At 33.2% G+C, this 21,941-nt stretch overlaps 1 protein-coding gene across 2 annotated transcripts in view; it reads left to right on the top strand.

The window, feature by feature from the left end:
- The window catches only part of LOC113512073 (venom acid phosphatase Acph-1-like), a 48,014-nt gene that overhangs the window by 14,641 nt on the left and 11,432 nt on the right, over positions 1 to 21,941 (top strand). For both annotated transcript variants that reach the window (XM_052893853.1, XM_052893852.1), the window contains exons 2-3: positions 3,563 to 3,675; positions 21,676 to 21,786. In XM_052893853.1, the coding sequence (XP_052749813.1) occupies positions 3,565 to 3,675; positions 21,676 to 21,786 (222 nt within the window). In that variant the 5' untranslated portion in view covers positions 3,563 to 3,564. The remainder of the gene's footprint in view (positions 1 to 3,562; positions 3,676 to 21,675; positions 21,787 to 21,941) is intronic.

Raw genomic sequence — 21,941 nt, forward strand, 5'->3', positions numbered from 1 at the left:
TGTTAGTAATGGGGTATATTTGACCCATTGTTAGCAATACACCCTATCAGGTCGACCTCCACGCGGTTCTATCTAGAAACCGTCGTGGTCAATTCTAGTGGAAATTGCCACGATGGGCTAACTGACCTGGCTTTTCGTCCTCAGCTGTCATCCCTCATTGGTACCCAGCCAGCGTATTCCGATAGAGCAAGTGGATTTACTATTCCATTATCACCCATTAAAAAAAACTGTCCACTGCTGATCATAGGCCTTCCCCGTAAGGAGAATTTTGCTAGTATTAGCACACTTGATAGGCGGATTGGTAACCGCAGTTTTTTTTTAATGGATGGTAATGCAATGGTAACCCCACTTGCGCTATCGCTATACACCGGCGGGGCACCAGTGAAGGATGATAGGTGAGGATGAAAGAGGTCAGTTAGCCCATCATGACGAATTCAACAAGAACTGGTCACGATGGTTTTCAGAGGGAACCACGCGGAGGTCGACCCAATATGTCATATTGCTAGCAACGGAGCTATCAAACTCCAAACAATCCCTTTCCCCCCTGGTAACCGCAGTTAGGCTTTGGTAATGTTTTAAGATGAACGTTGTCACCCTCATTAAGTTCCCTCAATCGCCTCTTACAACTAAGGAAAAGGAAAGCGTGGCCCATTCTATGCCGGGACCACAAGCCAAAAATAGGTCATTTATTTTATCCAAATGTGTGTATATTAAGTTACTAATACATAAAAATTTATATTATAAAATTAAATTAAATATATTAAAAAAAACAAGATTGACAGTTTATAATGATTGGTAATGATGCTTATCATTACTGAATCATCATCATTTCAGCCATTATCCGTCTACTGCTGAACATAAGCCTGTAATTACTAAAAACTTTGATTTATATATGATACTTTAACTAGTATTAACAACATAACAACAGTACTTTTAATTGTAACTAAATACGGTTCAATCTTTTTTTTTTTACTCTTATATTATCTGATTGGGTTAAATACAGTTCATTTGATAAAATTATAAAGTTCGCAACAGATATGGTAAACGGGTCACTTCCTACATTTGACGTATTAGCGACCACAGAAATTATCTTAAACTGTTTAATTTTCGTGCATCATTTTGAGGTATTTTGCCCAAGTTGAGATGACAAATAAACCTCATGTCTATAGGCGACGGTTACCACTTTCCATCAGGTGGACCGTCAGCTTGTTTGCCATTCTAAGTTGTATAAAAAAAAACCCTCGATGAGAAATAGTAATCTTTACCTTTAGACTTGTTTTCTGTCATAAAAATACATCTTAGCAACTTTACCAGAGGCAGACTTTGTATAAAAATCATTTGCTTAGGCACCTCTGTTCCATTCGTGTTTCAACCGTGTAGCAGTTGTGTTTGCATGGCCGTGTTTCGGTTTAAAGGGTGGGATATGGCGTGAATTTACAGGGTACAGAGGAATAACATCTGAGTCCTTAGGCATGGCAACGTATGGGGGGTATCATGAGCGAAACAGTATACTCTGTTATGTCCATGGTACTGATCATTTCTATAAGCGACGGTTACCACTTTCCACCAGGTGTGCCGTCAGCTTGTTTGCCATTCTAAGTTGTATAAACAAAAAAGAAAAAACATATGACTTTATGTTTCAAATAGTTCCAAATATTGATAAAAAAGTTTGTATAAGAAATAATTGAAAAAAATTCTTTGTAAAGGAGTTTAAAAAGTGTGCTCAACGTAAAAATGCTACGAGCGTATGAATTCATTCAATCATTAAGCAAATTAATAATTAAAAAGTGTATCAATTTATTCGAGACGTACAGTAGCAACATTTCTATTTAATTTAAATGGGTAATGTAAACATAATACTTTTGATGTGGCAAATAAGAAGAGCAGTCCAAAATACAAAATTAAAAACGTATTTTTTGGAAACTCCTGACACCCCCCTCCCCTTTCCCTCTCCTAATGAGCAGTGGACAATTAACAGCTGTCATGATGATATTAAAATATCCCACATCTGCATATTAATAAACTATTTCATCTAAAGAATTAAAAAACCTATTTGCAAAAAATTTTATATACTGAACCCTCGGCGTGTAAATTAACTCACGCTTTACCAGTTTTAATTATTTCTGTCCATGATAAGTCATTATAATCTTTTTGTAAACATTTATTGTATATTCTGCTTCTATCAGTTGAATAAACAAAAACGAACATATGTTACAGATATGACAGAGGTAGTACACATACGGAAATGTTTGTCAAATAAATTTTACTAGAGCGGTCGAAAGGTTCAAGAGGCACCGCGTGGAGGTCGACCTGATAGTGTATATTGTTAGCAATAATGAACGTTTAACCCTCTAACCGCGTATTTTTTTTTTATTCACAACAATAAAACACATCGCTTTGACAACAAATAAAGCAATACGAGTATTCAGCCATCTAGCGAGATTCTGAGAAACAATATCGATCTACTAAAACAAAAATGGCGGGATAACAACGTCAATAGACATAAAAAATGCGAGCACGTCGAAATTGTGGGATGCGTAAAATTAAACTAGTAGATACTGCACGCGGAAATCGCGGGATGCGTAAAATTAAACTAGTAGATTCTGCACGCGGAAATCGCGGGATGCGTAAAATTAAACTAGTAGATACTACACGCGGAAATCGCGGGATGCGTAAAATTAAACTAGTAGATGCTGCACGCGGAAATCGCGGGATGCGTAAAATTAAACTAGTAGATACTGCACGCGGAAATCGCGGGATGCGTAAAATTAAACTAGTAGATACTGCACGCGGAAATCGCGGGATGCGTAAAATTAAACTAGTAGATGCTGCACGCGGAAATCGCGGGATGCGTAAAATTAAACTAGTAGATTCTGCACGCGGAAATCGCGGGATGCGTAAAATTAAACTAGTAGATACTGCACGCGGAAATCGCGGGATGCGTAAAATTAAACTAGTAGATGCTGCACGCGGAAATCGCGGGATGCGTAAAATTAAACTAGTAGATACTGCACGCGGAAATCGCGGGATGCGTAAAATTAAACTAGTAGATACTGCACGCGGAAATCGCGGGATGCGTAAAATTAAACTAGTAGAGCTGCACGCGGAAATCGCGGGATGCGTAAAATTAAACTAGTAGATTCTGCACGCGGAAATCGCGGGATGCGTAAAATTAAACTAGTAGATACTGCACGCGGAAATCGCGGGATGCGTAAAATTAAACTAGTAGATACTGCACGCGGAAATCGCGGGATACGTAAAATTAAACTAGTAAATACTGCACGCGGAAATGGCGGGATGCCCGGTTAATAAAGGGTTAATAACAATCCCTTTCCCTACAAAATATCTACTAATGTACAGATAAACATTGGTAGGTATTAAACTACTATGATACACTACGAAGTAAAAAAAAAAACTAGTAAAACTAATAATAATCAAAAAATTGCCTGGAGCTGCTTAGCGATAAGGCCGCCTTTTGTATCATTTCTTATTACAGTTAAATGTATTTACTATTTTATAAATGGTGTAATAAAGTTTAAATAAATAAATATGTTTGTTGCAGATATGTTCCGGTACATACTATTAGTGCTTGTCATCTCATATTTTGACTCGTCTAAAGGAAACCCGATAGCAAATGAAGTGATTAGTGATCAAGAACTCGTTTTTGCAATGGTTGTAAGTATTCACCAGATTTACCAGAAGAAGAGTGTGTACTAAACTCGTTTGATTGGGTACCTCTGTCTCATTCGTGTTTCTACCGTGAAGCAGTTGCGTTTGCATGGCTGTGTTTCGGTTTAGCAGTGAATTTACAGGGTACAGAGGAATAACACCTGAATCGTCAGTAATGACAATGTATGGCAGGTATCGTGGGCGAAACAGTATACTCTGTTATGTCCATGGTACTGCTCATGTCTAGAAGCGACGGTTACTACTTTCCATCAGGTGGGCCGTCAGCTTATTTGCCATTCTAAATTGTATAAAAAAAATTCACCAGTAGATTTTATCATCATTTCAGCCATTATCCGTCCACTGCTGGACATAAGCCTCCCCCATAGACTGCCATAAGGAACGGTCCTGAGCCACCTGCATCCATTGACTTCCTGCAATGCATTTGAGGTTGTCACTCCATCTAGTGGGGGGTCGTCATACACTGCGTTTTTGATTTTGTTATAACTAATTAATAAATTAATTAATCAATTATAAATAATAAAAAAAAACCTACATTAATACTGGCAAAATCAGTTATCATAGACATTATACCTGCAGAGGTTTGGAGATTAAATTGAGGATTTCCTTTTTAGAAACTTAAAAAGTATTTTTCCGGAACTAGTATTATATTATCCGTGTCATTCCGGTTACAACTTAAGGACACTGCCGCTGTAGAAGCGCAGCTAGCACCTCTGGCGCCGGTTAAGACACTACGTGACTTGGCAGGGCGACACAGTATAATGTTCCAGACTCCAGACCGCAGGTTATGCTGGTCGTATTTCGGACATAAACTAGAAGCGATCGATAGAGATTGTTTTCCATGTAGTAATTGTATGTATATAAATCTCAAATTTTATTGAATAAATAACAATTGGGGAATTATATACATTAAAAATTATTTATTAATTTATTAATTTTTCACGCACAACTAAAAGAATAATACAAAAATTTTCATATACATTACACATATGAAAGACAAAAGGCTGTCTTATCGCTAAAGCAATCTCTTTCAGACAACCTTTGGGTAGAGAGAAAAGGGTAGAGAGGTAGAGAGAGAGAGAAAAGACGACAGCTATTTGGCGCAAGAAGTATATCTAATAAAAAATGCTCAATTAAAAAAAATCCATATTACTAGCTAGTGCGCGTGACTTCGTCTGTGCGGGATTAATACTTCGAGTAGCTCATTTCCTTTTCCAAAATCCTATATAATACATGGTATATTTAAAAAAAGAAATAAAACAGAAATAAATATAAAACATACAAATATAAATAAATAAAAAAAAACAATGACCGTCACACAATGTAATACATAGTTATACTGTCAATCTTATTTTAATATTTGATGGAAAAAAAAATATTTGGGTCTTATCAAAACCCCTCATCCTGGCCTCGTTATGATAAAAAATCGTGTATAATTAATTACCTTCGTTAAGAACTAATTAAATTGCAATTATAATATAATATAATAAATGATTAATTAATATTTGAAACTATCAAACATCTCCGTCACAAAGGAGATAGTGTTACCTATTATTTGGTTTATATCGTTAGAACATATAACGGTATAAACCAAATAATGGGTCGATTCTAAAGCGCTGTTTCTCTGTCATCTATCTCTAAAATATTTTAAGTATTGTTTTTTTTAAAATCAATTTGTTTACAATATATTATACTCAATTTACATATATATATATATAGGTACAATTCATTCATAACTGTACAGAAATAAAGGAATTACATCTATCATAATTTTATATTTTATTACATATATTTTTTTAAATAATAATACTAACATTAAATTTTAATTTCACATTTAATTAAATTACAAACAGCGTAATCTTTAATTTATCGATTAATATAATATAAACTAAATTTCTAATACATTTAAATATTTTTTTTATCAAAACCGACATTAAAAATCTTTGTATTTTTTTTTTAACTCTGTGAGTTATTAACAATTTGAATGTAATAAAAGATACACTTTCGAATAGTTACCATTTTCTGTTTTGAGAGTTTCTTCTTGTCGGTGCAACTAATTCATGCATCTTCTTCCAGCCAGCTCTATCCCAGGCCATATCCTTGACCTCCCTATACGACATGACACCTAGCATTTCCTTGTCTGTCTCATGTGGTTCTTTCTCGGTCTTCCCCTTTCTCTTTTGCCAACTACTTTTCCTTTTACTATGGTTTTTTAAAAATTGTCATGTCGTATGAGAGGGCCCAATGTTTTGCCTCTTCTATTCTCTATTGATTTTATTAACGTTACTCATTCATTCATTCAGTATTTTTTTTTTCTGTTAATTTTCAAGTAATTTAGTTAACAAGTAGATGGATAGAAGATCTTTATTTATTTATTTATTTAATAAAAATATTTTAAATGTACATACACCCATGTACTTTAAGTGGTATAAGTACGTACGTACGTAAGTACTGTAAGTGATATAAATAATCTATCTATTTATCTTATCTTCTCCCTAGTAATGTAGCTTTCTTAGGAGAAAGGGTTTTTGAAGTCGGTTAAGTTTTTTTTTTTTATTTATCTATTACAAATCGGACTTTGATTGCCATCCCATCTGCCAATCGTGGCAACTAGTGAAAAACCCCCTTATGGAGGCAGCCTACGTTCAGCGGACAGCTTGCTGCTGATATGACGATGATAATGATGATCCTACATATAATATCTTATATATATATATATATATATATATATATATATATATAATCTGCAAAAGTTACATAAAACTGTATGTAAATAATGTATAATTAAACATAATTTACCCTTGTATTGGATACGAAGGTTTAAATTTATTACTCTTGTCGTTTTACAAATAAAGACGAGAGACACAGGGCCGGCTTTAGTTTAGTAACTACCTGTTGGGCTTAGGAAGCCCCACCCCTCGCCCGCACCTGATGACGTCACCATCGTTATTAATCTCTACCGCCTTTACATTTAATGAAACAGCGTCCCTATTGAACCGCAGCGCCCCCTTGGATGGCAAGGCTTGGATCGCAAGAACTATTGAACAGATTTTAAAAATTCTTTCATCTATGAAAGCTTATATTATTAAAAAGTAGCGTAAAGTAGGTTATATTTTTTTTTTATTTCATAAAAATCAATTGGCAATCAAAATATATAGACAAAAAATTATTTTTGGAATTAGTTTTTTCCCCATTGTGATTATTTCTTGTAATTGTTTGTATTTATAATAATTTTACTATTGTAATCGTTTGGAGGAAACAATAAATCAATCTCTCTATCTATCTACGTACAATGGTCCAAAATGAGAGGTTTTTTTTTTGTTGGATGATAATGGATTGGTAATAGCCGATTGGAGCAGCCGTTTCTTCGACGTCGAAACAGCCTCGACATAGAGGGCTGTCCGGGCGCCTATTGTGTATAAATGTTTGTTTAATGGACAATGGCCCGTTATTGTCCCTATCATTATTTTGAGGTTTTTTCTATCTAGATGTAATAAACGTTTTGATAATCGTTGATTCAACGTAGTCAGTTACCATTTTTTTTTGAAGGGTGAAAATGGTATGGTAACCCCGCCTGCGCTAACGGGATACGCTGGCGGAGCACCAGTGAAGGGTGATAGATGAGAATGAAATCAGGCCAGTTAGCCCATCATGATGAATTCATCAGGAATTAACCATGATAGTTTCCAGGGAGAACCGCGAGGAGGTCGACCTGGTTGGGTATATTGCTAGCAATAGGATTCTAAGTCTCCATTACTAACAATCCCTTTCCCCCCAGTCACTTACCATTAGGTAAGCCGCATGCTCATTTGCTCCCAGTGTTGTAAAAAAAATATACAAAAAGTACGAATTGAGAACCTCTTCCTATTATAAACTGTCAAAAAACAACTTTTTTTTTTATTTATTTATACTTTTGCACACATTAAAATATGTCTACCTACAGGGCGGATTTAATACCTGATGGCATTCTCTACCAATCAACCGCTACGCTAAACAGAGAGAGCAAATGGCGGTGCATAGATTTAAAAAATTGAAAATTAAATAAATGTTTTGAGTAATAACAACAATTTATGATAAATAAACATACAAACATATAAGTTAATGTACTTACAAAAAAATATACATATTTATGTATGTATAATACATATATAAATAACTGCACATAGTACATATTAAATTAATAAATACATATATAAATCATAACAAATTATATAATAGTACAGATTAAGGTTTGTCACTGTTGTGATAAATTATTAGTTATTTTATTTTGTAAACAAAAAGAAACGTGCTGTTTATTACGAGTACTGTCTTATCTACGTTAAGGAAGTTACGCTTCGTGAGGTATTAAATTTTAATTATTGTAAATAATAAAGTAAATAGCAAACAAACGTATAAACAAACAAGAATATGTACAGTTAACTGAAGATTTTTTTTTGTTTAATTTATTTTTATTAAAGTGATCAAGAGCTTATTATAGTTCCATCATTATGATATCAGCCGTGAACTGTCCACTGCTGAACATAAGCCTTCCTCATAAGGGAGGTTTTTTTTAATAGGTGATAATGGAATGGTAACCCTGTGACGGTTCGCCTATAGTACAGTGGGTTTGGTACCATAGGTGCATAGAAGGGAAACAGGGGTTCCTGTGGGTGACCGCTGCGAAAGCTGAGCTGTTTAATATGGACAAACTTTAAAGTCGAGGTTCACAATAGCGTACAGAGAAGACGTTATCATATATGAAATATTGACACAGAGGGGAAACTCCTTTGATGTGTTTTCAAAGTGTGGTGGATGTCCCAAGAAAGTTAAATGGATTGAACAAAAATATATTATATCTTATATATAGCCAAGTTATGGTTTGCCTTTTATCATCAGGTGTAAAGGGGATGCATGCATCACGGTTTAATGGGGTTTATGAGAGTCTTTAAAGTTTTATAAATTCGATAATCAATTTAATAGAAAATACCAAAATACATTAACATATAATTAAATTGAATTTGAAGAAAAGTTCAGTTCGAATAATAGGCTAAATCTGATTATTGAAATATCTACCCTTCGGTGACATAATCTATGACGTTACTAGGTGAGAAAAAAAAAAAGAAAAAAAGAGAGGAGAGCCGGCAGATCGGCGGGCGCGCGGGGGTCGGTTTTTAGGAATTGCGCAGTAAAAAAGAAAAGAAAGGGAAAAAAAAAATGGCGCAGGAGTCGTGTTTTAAGGAACTGCGAGATAAAATAAAAAAATAACTGGGATATAGATCTAGGAGGGACTGGTTCGATGAAGGGGTTTGAGATCTTAGTGTATCACTATGGATTAAGTGTGTGAAGTTGATCAATAGAAGACTGGAGAATCCGGTGAGCTTGTTCCATTTATTACTACGTAGTTAGATTTTTGACTGTGATCACAGGCAAAGTCTATACTTAATATTTTTCCCAACAACTATTAAAATACGTATTTAGTCGAGTCCATATACCTTTAGGTAATGCGTATATCGTTAAATGCAATCACATTTGAACAAAGTTTACATCAATATAATTTACGTACTTACGTTATTCTACTCATATAAAAAATCCAATTATATGGTCGTTTGATAGAACTTCATCAATTTGATTCAATGTTCTAATTGTCCAGTTTGGAAAATACTTATTGAATCAACTATTGAACTAGTTTCATATCTAGTTATTATAAAGTATTTATTTATTGAGGATAATAGACTAAAGTGACTATGGTCTGGTCTCATTGCTGGGGAAACAGCCATTGATGAGAGAGAGGGGTTATTGAGTGGCGACCCTGTAAATGCAAGTGCGGTGTGGGCTACCTCCATTGTTTGGAGTGACTGTTTTATGTGTATTGTGGGGCCGTTCCTTGTGTCAGTCGGTGGAAATTGCCTGTGTTCAGTCGTGGATTGGTGATGGTTGAGACGACGATGATGATGAAATATTTGTATTTATTACACTATTACAGTGTTGGTTTGGGATATCTGTTCATACTTAATGCTTCATGGTGAAGTGTTTTTATACCATTACTCGGTCGACCAGATTAATGATTCTTAGTCTATATTTGATTATCCATGACTACATGTGGGGATTTGTTTTACACCAGATGTACAAAGAGACAGCTTAACTGTTGCAAGTGATATTATGTGAATGTAATACTTTTAATACATTATTAATTGTGTTACTAGATAAATTCATGTGACTGTGGGGTGTTTATGGTAAACAAGCCTGTATTGTGTAAATAGATAATTTGTCTTGATTTATTATAAACTTTAATATTGATTTTATTGTAGTAAGCAAGCTGATAATAACAATTCTGTATGTATTACTGGTTTCTAATAATATTTAATTATGCTGATATTATGGGTGTGGATTTATTTCCTAATGGTAATAAATGTACTAAAGGATTCTCTGACTATAGTTATTCTTAACTAAGTATGAGGTACAGTATAAAATTAGTACTAAATGACAAGTATGAGTTATGTATTTTACTCATATTTAGGAGGAAAGTTGTCATGGCGATAAGGTTTGTATGTGTGTTGTTTGTTCATGCTATATTGACTAGACAAGTTCAGACAGGGTTAATATTAGTGAAACTTTATTGGATTTATATTTAATATACATATTTTGAATATTTATGGGAATAGAATGGAGATATACAAGTAGTAAAATATAATATTAGTATTTTATAAATTTCATTATCGAGTTAGTTGTATATATTGGGCTGTATCCAAGGAGATATGAACCTATTAATATCAAGTTAGGACAATTACTTTAAATATTAATAAAGCAAACACTAACACTGATTATTCACTTCTTTAATAAATTTACATTAGAGGTTAGAAATCAAATAGATAGCATATTGGGAAAATCTTCACCACACATGTATTTGAGGAATGTTCTTGATAATTAGTACTGTATGTATATATTATTGCAAGTACAATTGCAATAAGAATGTTAAACTTCTAATCTTCTGTTCATTCTTGAATTTGAAAGTAAGCTTGGCTACTGATATGAATATAAAACTGCAGCATTACTGGATACTATTAATTATTTCTGGTGTAAACCATGATTATTTATGTCACTGATAATTTAGTTGTATATTACGGTTGATATATGATGATTTTATATTTAATTATATTAAACAAATACAAATAAACAAACTTGCTAGTATTTGTTACGTTGACAGTTGTGATAGATAATCAAAATTCAATTCAATACATCAATACGTCATTCAATACGTCATTAATGTGACAGATGTCAAACAAAAGGAGATTATACACGTTATGATTCTATATCTAAGTCTATAGAAAATTTATATAATTTTCTGTTATTTTATAATAACTGTAGGAGAAATATTGGAATTATTTATATGAGAAATTTCACTTAAATGATATGATAATTATTTAAAGACCTAATTTCTTAGGGATTTAATCATGATGATTTAAACACTAAAACACTTGTTTATCTGAGAAATCCTCTTAGTAAATAGGTTTACTAAGACACTAAAAGGTAGTAGATATAGTATAACTATAGTACAGCTACAAAAATTGTATGGGACTTACTGTCCTTTCTATACAAATATATATTTAATCTATATCTTTCACATTATAATTATGCAATATATTACCTCTACTACTACAACATACACAAATAGAACTTATTGTCCTTCCTATATACCTATATATAATAATTGACCTGGCACTTTAATGTGTAGTTTATCAGTACTTATGACAACAACCAATTAGGACTTATAGTCCTCTCTATAAAGCTACATAATTATTTAATCTGATTATTTCACAATGTGATTAATCAAACCTCTACAAATATTACAAAAGATCTCTATTACTCTCAACACAATAATAGCTTGTTGGACTTAGTGTCCTCAAACTTATAGAAAACCCAACTGGTTATTTCACGAGACGTTGTTAACTTGTGATTAATCAGTGTCTTTTAAAGGACTTATAGTTCCTTTAGATATATCTCTCTGAATAAATAATTGGTTAATTCACAATGTGGTTAATCAACAATAATATTATATATAATTGACTGGACTTATAGTTCATTCAATAGCACTCATTACTTTTAGTAGCTCTCGACCTATGGGTTAGACTACTCGTTCTTAGGCTCCGGCCTAATCAACAGATTTAACTTGAACCTTGAGTATTCTTGGTATTAAGTAAATAATATTAAATTGACAATGCTATGTTATGATATAGCAATTATCAACATTATATGGCTTGGCCAATTCCAGGGTGTGGAAGGTATCCCCTATCACACAAATCTTCATCTCTATCGGACTGTCTTCACAGGTGATCTCTAATGTCACATTATAGGGCCGAAGGGTTATGTCCCAACAAAGTAAGTTCTGGTGTCTGGGTGATCTCGCTTCTTGGTCTGATCTCTTGTGGAGCCGAAGGGAAACCCCATTGAGTAAGCTCGTAACAGGGTGACGCTGGGAAACAGTTTCGTACTGTTAGTGGGTGATCTCTATGTCGCCATATAGGACTGAAAGGGTCATCGCCCATGAGTAAGCTCTCGTGTCGGAGTGATCCTGGGATTTCAGTTCCGATCCTTTTGCCTCTGGCAAACACCAATTTATACTGGAAGCATCGTGGGGTTGGTGGAGCCACTGTAATGTTGAAGTAAATGTACTTATGTTTGGTTTGGAACTGAGAATACTCATTCCCTTATTACCATCAGAGTGCATTAATAAATAGTAATACCCTTCCCTACCTTTTTGGAGGAAGAGTTATAGATAGTTGGAAAGTCTTCCACTGGTCCGGGCGTGTGAGGGGCCCGACCGCTCCCCCATTTTTTTATTATTACAGTTGTTCTGTAATTTACTATTAAATTAACATAACTTCCTAGTTACATGAATTATGAGTATAATTCATTAATTATTCTTAATTCTTAAAGATTTATCAATCATCTTCATAATTTAACTCCTGTCATATACCAATTAAAGAACCTTTTGGTTATTACACACACAACGGGTCCTACATTACTAGACGATCACACATTTATTTATCTGGCCAGATGATCAAGTGTTCTACTATAAGATCTGTTCAATATTAAGTGTTTATTGTAAGGGTTTATATGATTCATAGGATGTTTGGGGTGTATAAGGCAATATAGGTATGGGATTATATTGAGGACGTTAGGTCATTCTTTAGGGTAGGTTTTCATTAGATTTTCATGGGATTTCATTAGGTAAAGCCTTCGTAGGCTTTTCTTAGGCTTTGTAGGTTTTCCATGTGTAGGTTAGTTTAGAGGGTATTATTATAAGGGGTGCACAAAGGGGGGGACCATCACAATTGGTGCCGTGACCAGGATATAATTGGTTCATGGCTATTTACATATCAGATCAATAAGAACACTTGGTCACAATTGGAGCTTGTGACTTCAGGGATTGGTTATTAAAATATGAAGGAGTATAAAGTTAAACAGTAATATCTGCTAATAGTATAACTCAAAACCAACTTTGATGTTTATGACTAAATAATTATACCGTCATAGATCTAGGATTTGGACCTAATTTCATGATTTCTATGTCTATAGGTAAATAGCCTATTTTACTGTTATCTCATGTTCTTAGGATTTAATTTATCAAATTCATTCAGTGGTTACCTATTGGAGTCAATTATACAACAAATTTACATGATTTGGTTTATATTTTATTTTACTCTATATCAATTGAGTAAATAATATTAAGTATTACACTAATAGGTACATAACAATAGTAGTGAGGATAGCTTACTAGGTTATATTCAGTTCACATTGATCTAATTTTATGCTATAGGACACATTTATTATTCTTTTGCTTCATTAATTCTCAATACTTACTGAACTATTAATTTAACATTATATAAATTTTATAAACAATAATTATGCTATAATGACTTATACATAAAATTTATTAAATTCTTTTTATTGTGAAAGAAATGATTTAAGATGAATTAATGACATTATTTATTTCTGAGGAAATATCCAATTGACTTTTATTTCATAAACTTTTATGATGAAGTGACATTGATTATATATAAAAAAAAAAAATTTAAATAATTATGATTTGATTTTGATCATCCTAATATGTTTAAATAGCTTATATAATGTTTTATAGGGGGTTTCAAATTGAAAGTTAGACGTTTCATAAAATATCATTAAGGTTAGTTAGGGCCTTTAGTTACTTTATTTGATTACCTAAATTTGAAAATTTAATTAGGTGTTTTCATATTGTTAAATTTAATTCCAACAATTTATTAGGATGCTATTATAAATATTTTATTTGGTTTTCTTCACATAATTTCTTTATTTCACTTTACAATTATAGTTCAGATTTTATTTGATAATTTACTTATTTTGACTTCGACACTTTATTATAAAAAAAAAAAAAAAAAAAAAAAACTTATACTTATATCAGAGGGAGATTTTGTAGGTTATTTATACATGTGCACTCTCTACATGCCTAAGCATTTTACATACTTAGATGTTGCGCACACTTAGTTTATTTAGTCCTTTGTAGTTGCACAAACCACGAGACATTTGTATCTTTTTAAATGATAATTTATTGTACAAAATAAATTAATTGATGTATCTAATGTAGTGTTTGTATTTATGTTAGGTTTGCTGTTGTGATCTTTTGGGGGAAGCGATGGGGGGTGTCTGTCGGTCTATCTACTTATCTAATGGGGTTACATAATATTTTATTATAAAACTTATTGATCATGTTATTTCTGAGAGTATTAAGAAATAGTCATTGGTAATTTAAGTATATTAAAGGAATTTCTTATAATAAGAGTTTTAAACTATGGGGGCCGTTTGTATTATTTTATGTAACATATTTATAGGAGTCTTAAAATTGGGGGGCCGTGCAAAATTTGTCAGACAGATAAGAGTTTTAAACTATGGGGCCGTTTGTATTATTTTATGCAACATATTTATAGGAGTCTTAAAATTGGGGGGCCGTGCAAAATTTGTCAGACAGGGGGGCCGGTGGTGATAAATTATTATTTATATAAGCTTTACTTCTATGATTAAAATTAATAAATAAAAATTAAATTACTATTATTTTTTTATTCAATGAACACTAGGTTATTTCTTAGATGAAATATGTATTTGTGGTTACTTAGACGCTTCATAAAGTTTTATTCGTATTGTTTAAATTTATTTTAACAAATTTATTTGAACATCTTTATTTTAATATTTAATTAACTTGGGATTTTATCTAATCATTTATTTACACTTAGACAATTATTTTAGGATTCTTTCTTTTTGCATTTATTACATTTTAATGCTTAGATTTTTCACTTCATTTCGCTTTAGGTTTTCTATTTAGGCTCTTTCGCTTGTTGATACATTACACTCATACATTTAGGCTTTTAATTATGAACTTCCATTTAGATGTTTTAACTCGTATCTTTTAAATAGATACTTTATCTAAATTTACTGATACAAATAACGTATCTATTAGGTTCTTTACTTGAAGCTCTTCACATATTTAGGTTTTATACATTTAGACTCCTCACATACTTAGGCTTTTCATATATTTAGGTTTTATAGATTCCTTTACACACATTTAGGATTGTATTCATTTATGCTGTTTATGACATTGTAATTACATGCATTGAATTTATTACATATAAATAAACGAGTATAAAAATTTTAATTATAAAATTTAATGGATTCACTCTATCATTACAGCGTATGCAAATTAATTATAAATAATTATTTACAAATCTATTCATAAATAAATATTATGCTTAATTATTAATATATTGAGTAGAAATTTTAAGGCTATTCATACACATAACATTCAACAACACATAACTTCGGGTTTAAAGATCCTTTTGATACTTTTATTGTTTTGAGTCTTAAGAATGTCAGAGTGTTATGCTAGTATCGATGAATCAATGAAAAATTTAAATGATGATCTTAAGCTCTGTAAAGTTAAATTATATACACATATGTGAAGTACATTTTTAGGGGTGGAAAAAAAAAATTGTAACAATAAACTTATCTTGTTGTAATTATCAATCCGGTAAACTCCTTGATAATTAGGGGGCCGGATGTGACGGTTCGCCTATAGTACAGTGGGTTTGGTACCATAGGTGCATAGAAGGGAAACAGGGGTTCCTGTGGGTGACCGCTGCGAAAGCTGAGCTGTTTAATATGGACAAACTTTAAAGTCGAGGTTCACAATAGCGTACAGAGAAGACGTTATCATATATGAAATATTGACACAGAGGGGAAACTCCTTTGATGTGTTTTCAAAGTGTGGTGGATGTCCCAAGAAAGTTAAATGGATTGAACAAAAATATATTATATCTTATATATAGCCAAGTTATGGTTTGCCTTTTATCATCAGGTGTAAAGGGGATGCATGCATCACGGTTTAATGGGGTTTATGAGAGTCTTTAAAGTTTTATAAATTCGATAATCAATTTAATAGAAAATACCAAAATACATTAACATATAATTAAATTGAATTTGAAGAAAAGTTCAGTTCGAATAATAGGCTAAATCCGATTATTGAAATATCTACCCTTCGGTGACATAATCTATGACGTTACTAGGTGAGAAAAAAAAAAAAGAAAAAAGAGAGGAGAGCCGGCAGATCGGCGGGCGCGCGGGGGTCGGTTTTTAGGAATTGCGCAGTAAAAAAGAAAAGAAAGGGAAAAAAAAAATGGCGCAGGAGTCGTGTTTTAAGGAACTGCGAGATAAAATAAAAAAATAACTGGGATATAGATCTAGGAGGGACTGGTTCGATGAAGGGGTTTGAGATCTTAGTGTATCACTATGGATTAAGTGTGTGAAGTTGATCAATAGAAGACTGGAGAATCCGGTGAGCTTGTTCCATTTATTACTACGTAGTTAGATTTTTGACTGTGATCACAGGCAAAGTCTATACTTAATATTTTTCCCAACAACTATTAAAATACGTATTTAGTCGAGTCCATATACCTTTAGGTAATGCGTATATCGTTAAATGCAATCACATTTGAACAAAGTTTACATCAATATAATTTACGTACTTACGTTATTCTACTCATATAAAAAATCCAATTATATGGTCGTTTGATAGAACTTCATCAATTTGATTCAATGTTCTAATTGTCCAGTTTGGAAAATACTTATTGAATCAACTATTGAACTAGTTTCATATCTAGTTATTATAAAGTATTTATTTATTGAGGATAATAGACTAAAGTGACTATGGTCTGGTCTCATTGCTGGGGAAACAGCCATTGATGAGAGAGAGGGGTTATTGAGTGGCGACCCTGTAAATGCAAGTGCGGTGTGGGCTACCTCCATTGTTTGGAGTGACTGTTTTATGTGTATTGTGGGGCCGTTCCTTGTGTCAGTCGGTGGAAATTGCCTGTGTTCAGTCGTGGATTGGTGATGGTTGAGACGACGATGATGATGAAATATTTGTATTTATTACACTATTACAGTGTTGGTTTGGGATATCTGTTCATACTTAATGCTTCATGGTGAAGTGTTTTTATACCATTACTCGGTCGACCAGATTAATGATTCTTAGTCTATATTTGATTATCCATGACTACATGTGGGGATTTGTTTTACACCAGATGTACAAAGAGACAGCTTAACTGTTGCAAGTGATATTATGTGAATGTAATACTTTTAATACATTATTAATTGTGTTACTAGATAAATTCATGTGACTGTGGGGTGTTTATGGTAAACAAGCCTGTATTGTGTAAATAGATAATTTGTCTTGATTTATTATAAACTTTAATATTGATTTTATTGTAGTAAGCAAGCTGATAATAACAATTCTGTATGTATTACTGGTTTCTAATAATATTTAATTATGCTGATATTATGGGTGTGGATTTATTTCCTAATGGTAATAAATGTACTAAAGGATTCTCTGACTATAGTTATTCTTAACTAAGTATGAGGTACAGTATAAAATTAGTACTAAATGACAAGTATGAGTTATGTATTTTACTCATATTTAGGAGGAAAGTTGTCATGGCGATAAGGTTTGTATGTGTGTTGTTTGTTCATGCTATATTGACTAGACAAGTTCAGACAGGGTTAATATTAGTGAAACTTTATTGGATTTATATTTAATATACATATTTTGAATATTTATGGGAATAGAATGGAGATATACAAGTAGTAAAATATAATATTAGTATTTTATAAATTTCATTATCGAGTTAGTTGTATATATTGGGCTGTATCCAAGGAGATATGAACCTATTAATATCAAGTTAGGACAATTACTTTAAATATTAATAAAGCAAACACTAACACTGATTATTCACTTCTTTAATAAATTTACATTAGAGGTTAGAAATCAAATAGATAGCATATTGGGAAAATCTTCACCACACATGTATTTGAGGAATGTTCTTGATAATTAGTACTGTATGTATATATTATTGCAAGTACAATTGCAATAAGAATGTTAAACTTCTAATCTTCTGTTCATTCTTGAATTTGAAAGTAAGCTTGGCTACTGATATGAATATAAAACTGCAGCATTACTGGATACTATTAATTATTTCTGGTGTAAACCATGATTATTTATGTCACTGATAATTTAGTTGTATATTACGGTTGATATATGATGATTTTATATTTAATTATATTAAACAAATACAAATAAACAAACTTGCTAGTATTTGTTACGTTGACAGTTGTGATAGATAATCAAAATTCAATTCAATACATCAATACGTCATTCAATACGTCATTAATGTGACAGATGTCAAACAAAAGGAGATTATACACGTTATGATTCTATATCTAAGTCTATAGAAAATTTATATAATTTTCTGTTATTTTATAATAACTGTAGGAGAAATATTGGAATTATTTATATGAGAAATTTCACTTAAATGATATGATAATTATTTAAAGACCTAATTTCTTAGGGATTTAATCATGATGATTTAAACACTAAAACACTTGTTTATCTGAGAAATCCTCTTAGTAAATAGGTTTACTAAGACACTAAAAGGTAGTAGATATAGTATAACTATAGTACAGCTACAAAAATTGTATGGGACTTACTGTCCTTTCTATACAAATATATATTTAATCTATATCTTTCACATTATAATTATGCAATATATTACCTCTACTACTACAACATACACAAATAGAACTTATTGTCCTTCCTATATACCTATATATAATAATTGACCTGGCACTTTAATGTGTAGTTTATCAGTACTTATGACAACAACCAATTAGGACTTATAGTCCTCTCTATAAAGCTACATAATTATTTAATCTGATTATTTCACAATGTGATTAATCAAACCTCTACAAATATTACAAAAGATCTCTATTACTCTCAACACAATAATAGCTTGTTGGACTTAGTGTCCTCAAACTTATAGAAAACCCAACTGGTTATTTCACGAGACGTTGTTAACTTGTGATTAATCAGTGTCTTTTAAAGGACTTATAGTTCCTTTAGATATATCTCTCTGAATAAATAATTGGTTAATTCACAATGTGGTTAATCAACAATAATATTATATATAATTGACTGGACTTATAGTTCATTCAATAGCACTCATTACTTTTAGTAGCTCTCGACCTATGGGTTAGACTACTCGTTCTTAGGCTCCGGCCTAATCAACAGATTTAACTTGAACCTTGAGTATTCTTGGTATTAAGTAAATAATATTAAATTGACAATGCTATGTTATGATATAGCAATTATCAACATTATATGGCTTGGCCAATTCCAGGGTGTGGAAGGTATCCCCTATCACACAAATCTTCATCTCTATCGGACTGTCTTCACAGGTGATCTCTAATGTCACATTATAGGGCCGAAGGGTTATGTCCCAACAAAGTAAGTTCTGGTGTCTGGGTGATCTCGCTTCTTGGTCTGATCTCTTGTGGAGCCGAAGGGAAACCCCCATTGAGTAAGCTCGTAACAGGGTGACGCTGGGAAACAGTTTCGTACTGTTAGTGGGTGATCTCTATGTCGCCATATAGGACTGAAAGGGTCATCGCCCATGAGTAAGCTCTCGTGTCGGAGTGATCCTGGGATTTCAGTTCCGATCCTTTTGCCTCTGGCAAACACCAATTTATACTGGAAGCATCGTGGGGTTGGTGGAGCCACTGTAATGTTGAAGTAAATGTACTTATGTTTGGTTTGGAACTGAGAATACTCATTCCCTTATTACCATCAGAGTGCATTAATAAATAGTAATACCCTTCCCTACCTTTTTGGAGGAAGAGTTATAGATAGTTGGAAAGTCTTCCACTGGTCCGGGCGTGTGAGGGGCCCGACCGCTCCCCATTTTTTTATTATTACAGTTGTTCTGTAATTTACTATTAAATTAACATAACTTCCTAGTTACATGAATTATGAGTATAATTCATTAATTATTCTTAATTCTTAAAGATTTATCAATCATCTTCATAATTTAACTCCTGTCATATACCAATTAAAGAACCTTTTGGTTATTACACACACAACAGGTCCTACATTACTAGACGATCACACATTTATTTATCTGGCCAGATGATCAAGTGTTCTACTATAAGATCTGTTCAATATTAAGTGTTTATTGTAAGGGTTTATATGATTCATAGGATGTTTGGGGTGTATAAGGCAATATAGGTATGGGATTATATTGAGGACGTTAGGTCATTCTTTAGGGTAGGTTTTCATTAGATTTTCATGGGATTTCATTAGGTAAAGCCTTCGTAGGCTTTTCTTAGGCTTTGTAGGTTTTCCATGTGTAGGTTAGTTTAGAGGGTATTATTATAAGGGGTGCACAAAGGGGGGGACCATCACAACCCCACCCACGCCATCGGTATACATCGGCGGGGCACCAGTGAAGGATGATAGGTTTTTTTTTATACAACTTAGAATGGCAAACAAGCTGACGGCCCACCTAATGGATAGTGGTAACCGTCGCCTATAAACATGAGCAGTACCATGGACATAACAGAGTATATTGTTTCGCCCATGATACCCCCCCATGCGTTGCCATTCCTGAGGACTCAGGTGTTATTCCTCTGTACCCAGTAAATTCACGCCATATCCCACGCTTCAAACCGAAACACAGCCATGCAAACACAACTGCTTCACGATTGAAACATGAATGGGACAGAGGTACCCAAGCAATCGACTTTTGTACAAAGTCTCCCTCTGGTCATTTGAAAATAAGCAAATATTACGATAAAAAATAACCAATAATTACCTGACTGCGAAACAAATCGAATAGGGTCTCATACAAGAGTACATTTTCGATCTATCTCCAATGACAATTTTATACTGAACTTGTGAAACAACAGTTAGGAATTAGGTTAGAATTTTTTTTTTGGTAGGTGAAAATGGAATGGTAACCGGATACGCGCTAACGGGATACGCTGGCGGAGCACCAGTAAAGGATGATAGGTGATGATGAAGCAGGTCAATTACCCCATCATGACGAATTCAACAAGAATTGTTCACGATGGTTTCCAAGGGGAACCACGCGAAGGTCGACCTAACAGTGCATATTGCTAGCAATGGGGCTGTCAAACTCCATTACTAACAATCCCTTTCCCCCTATAAGGGAGGTTTTGTATGTAGTTGCCACGCTTGGCAGGTGGGTAGGCAACCGCAGTTAGGCTTAGTGATATTCTAAGTGTAACTTTAGATAGGGACTTTAGGAACTCACTGTATTTTGTCGTTTATCTTCACACCCACCACCGCCTTGCGAGGAAGGGATACCAGCCCCATTGCTAGCAATATGCCTTATCAAATCTCCACGTGGTCCCCTCTAAAAACCATCGTACTGAATTCCAGGTGCATTCATCACGATAATCTAACTGACCTGCCTTTTCATCTTTCGCTGGTGCCCCGCCAGCGTATACCGTTAGCGCAGACGGGGTAACCACTCCATTTTCATCCGTAAAAAATTAGAAAGATGGTATATACCACTCAACTATAATTAATATTTCCACGTTACAAAATAATTACAGATAATAAATTAATTTCAGGTTAACCGGCATGGCGAAAGAACTCCGGACTCCGAGGAACTATCACTTTCTAATGAGAAGGAGAAACTGAAGAACTTGACAGACGTAGAAGGGCTTGAAGCACTGACAAATGTAAGTATCCGATGTCTATAGACGTATGACTCTTAACACAAGCAATCTTTGCTTAACAGAAGATACCAACCAACATAACCTTCAAGAAAAGAGCATATTCCTTTTTAAAAGGACGGCAGCACACCTGCAATGCCGTTAGTGTTGTGGGTGATCAT

The sequence above is a fragment of the Galleria mellonella genome, unplaced genomic scaffold, assembly GCF_026898425.1.
Source record: "Galleria mellonella isolate WM207_F2 unplaced genomic scaffold, CSIRO_AGI_GalMel_v1 utg184, whole genome shotgun sequence".
NCBI classification, from domain to species: domain Eukaryota; kingdom Metazoa; phylum Arthropoda; class Insecta; order Lepidoptera; family Pyralidae; genus Galleria; species Galleria mellonella.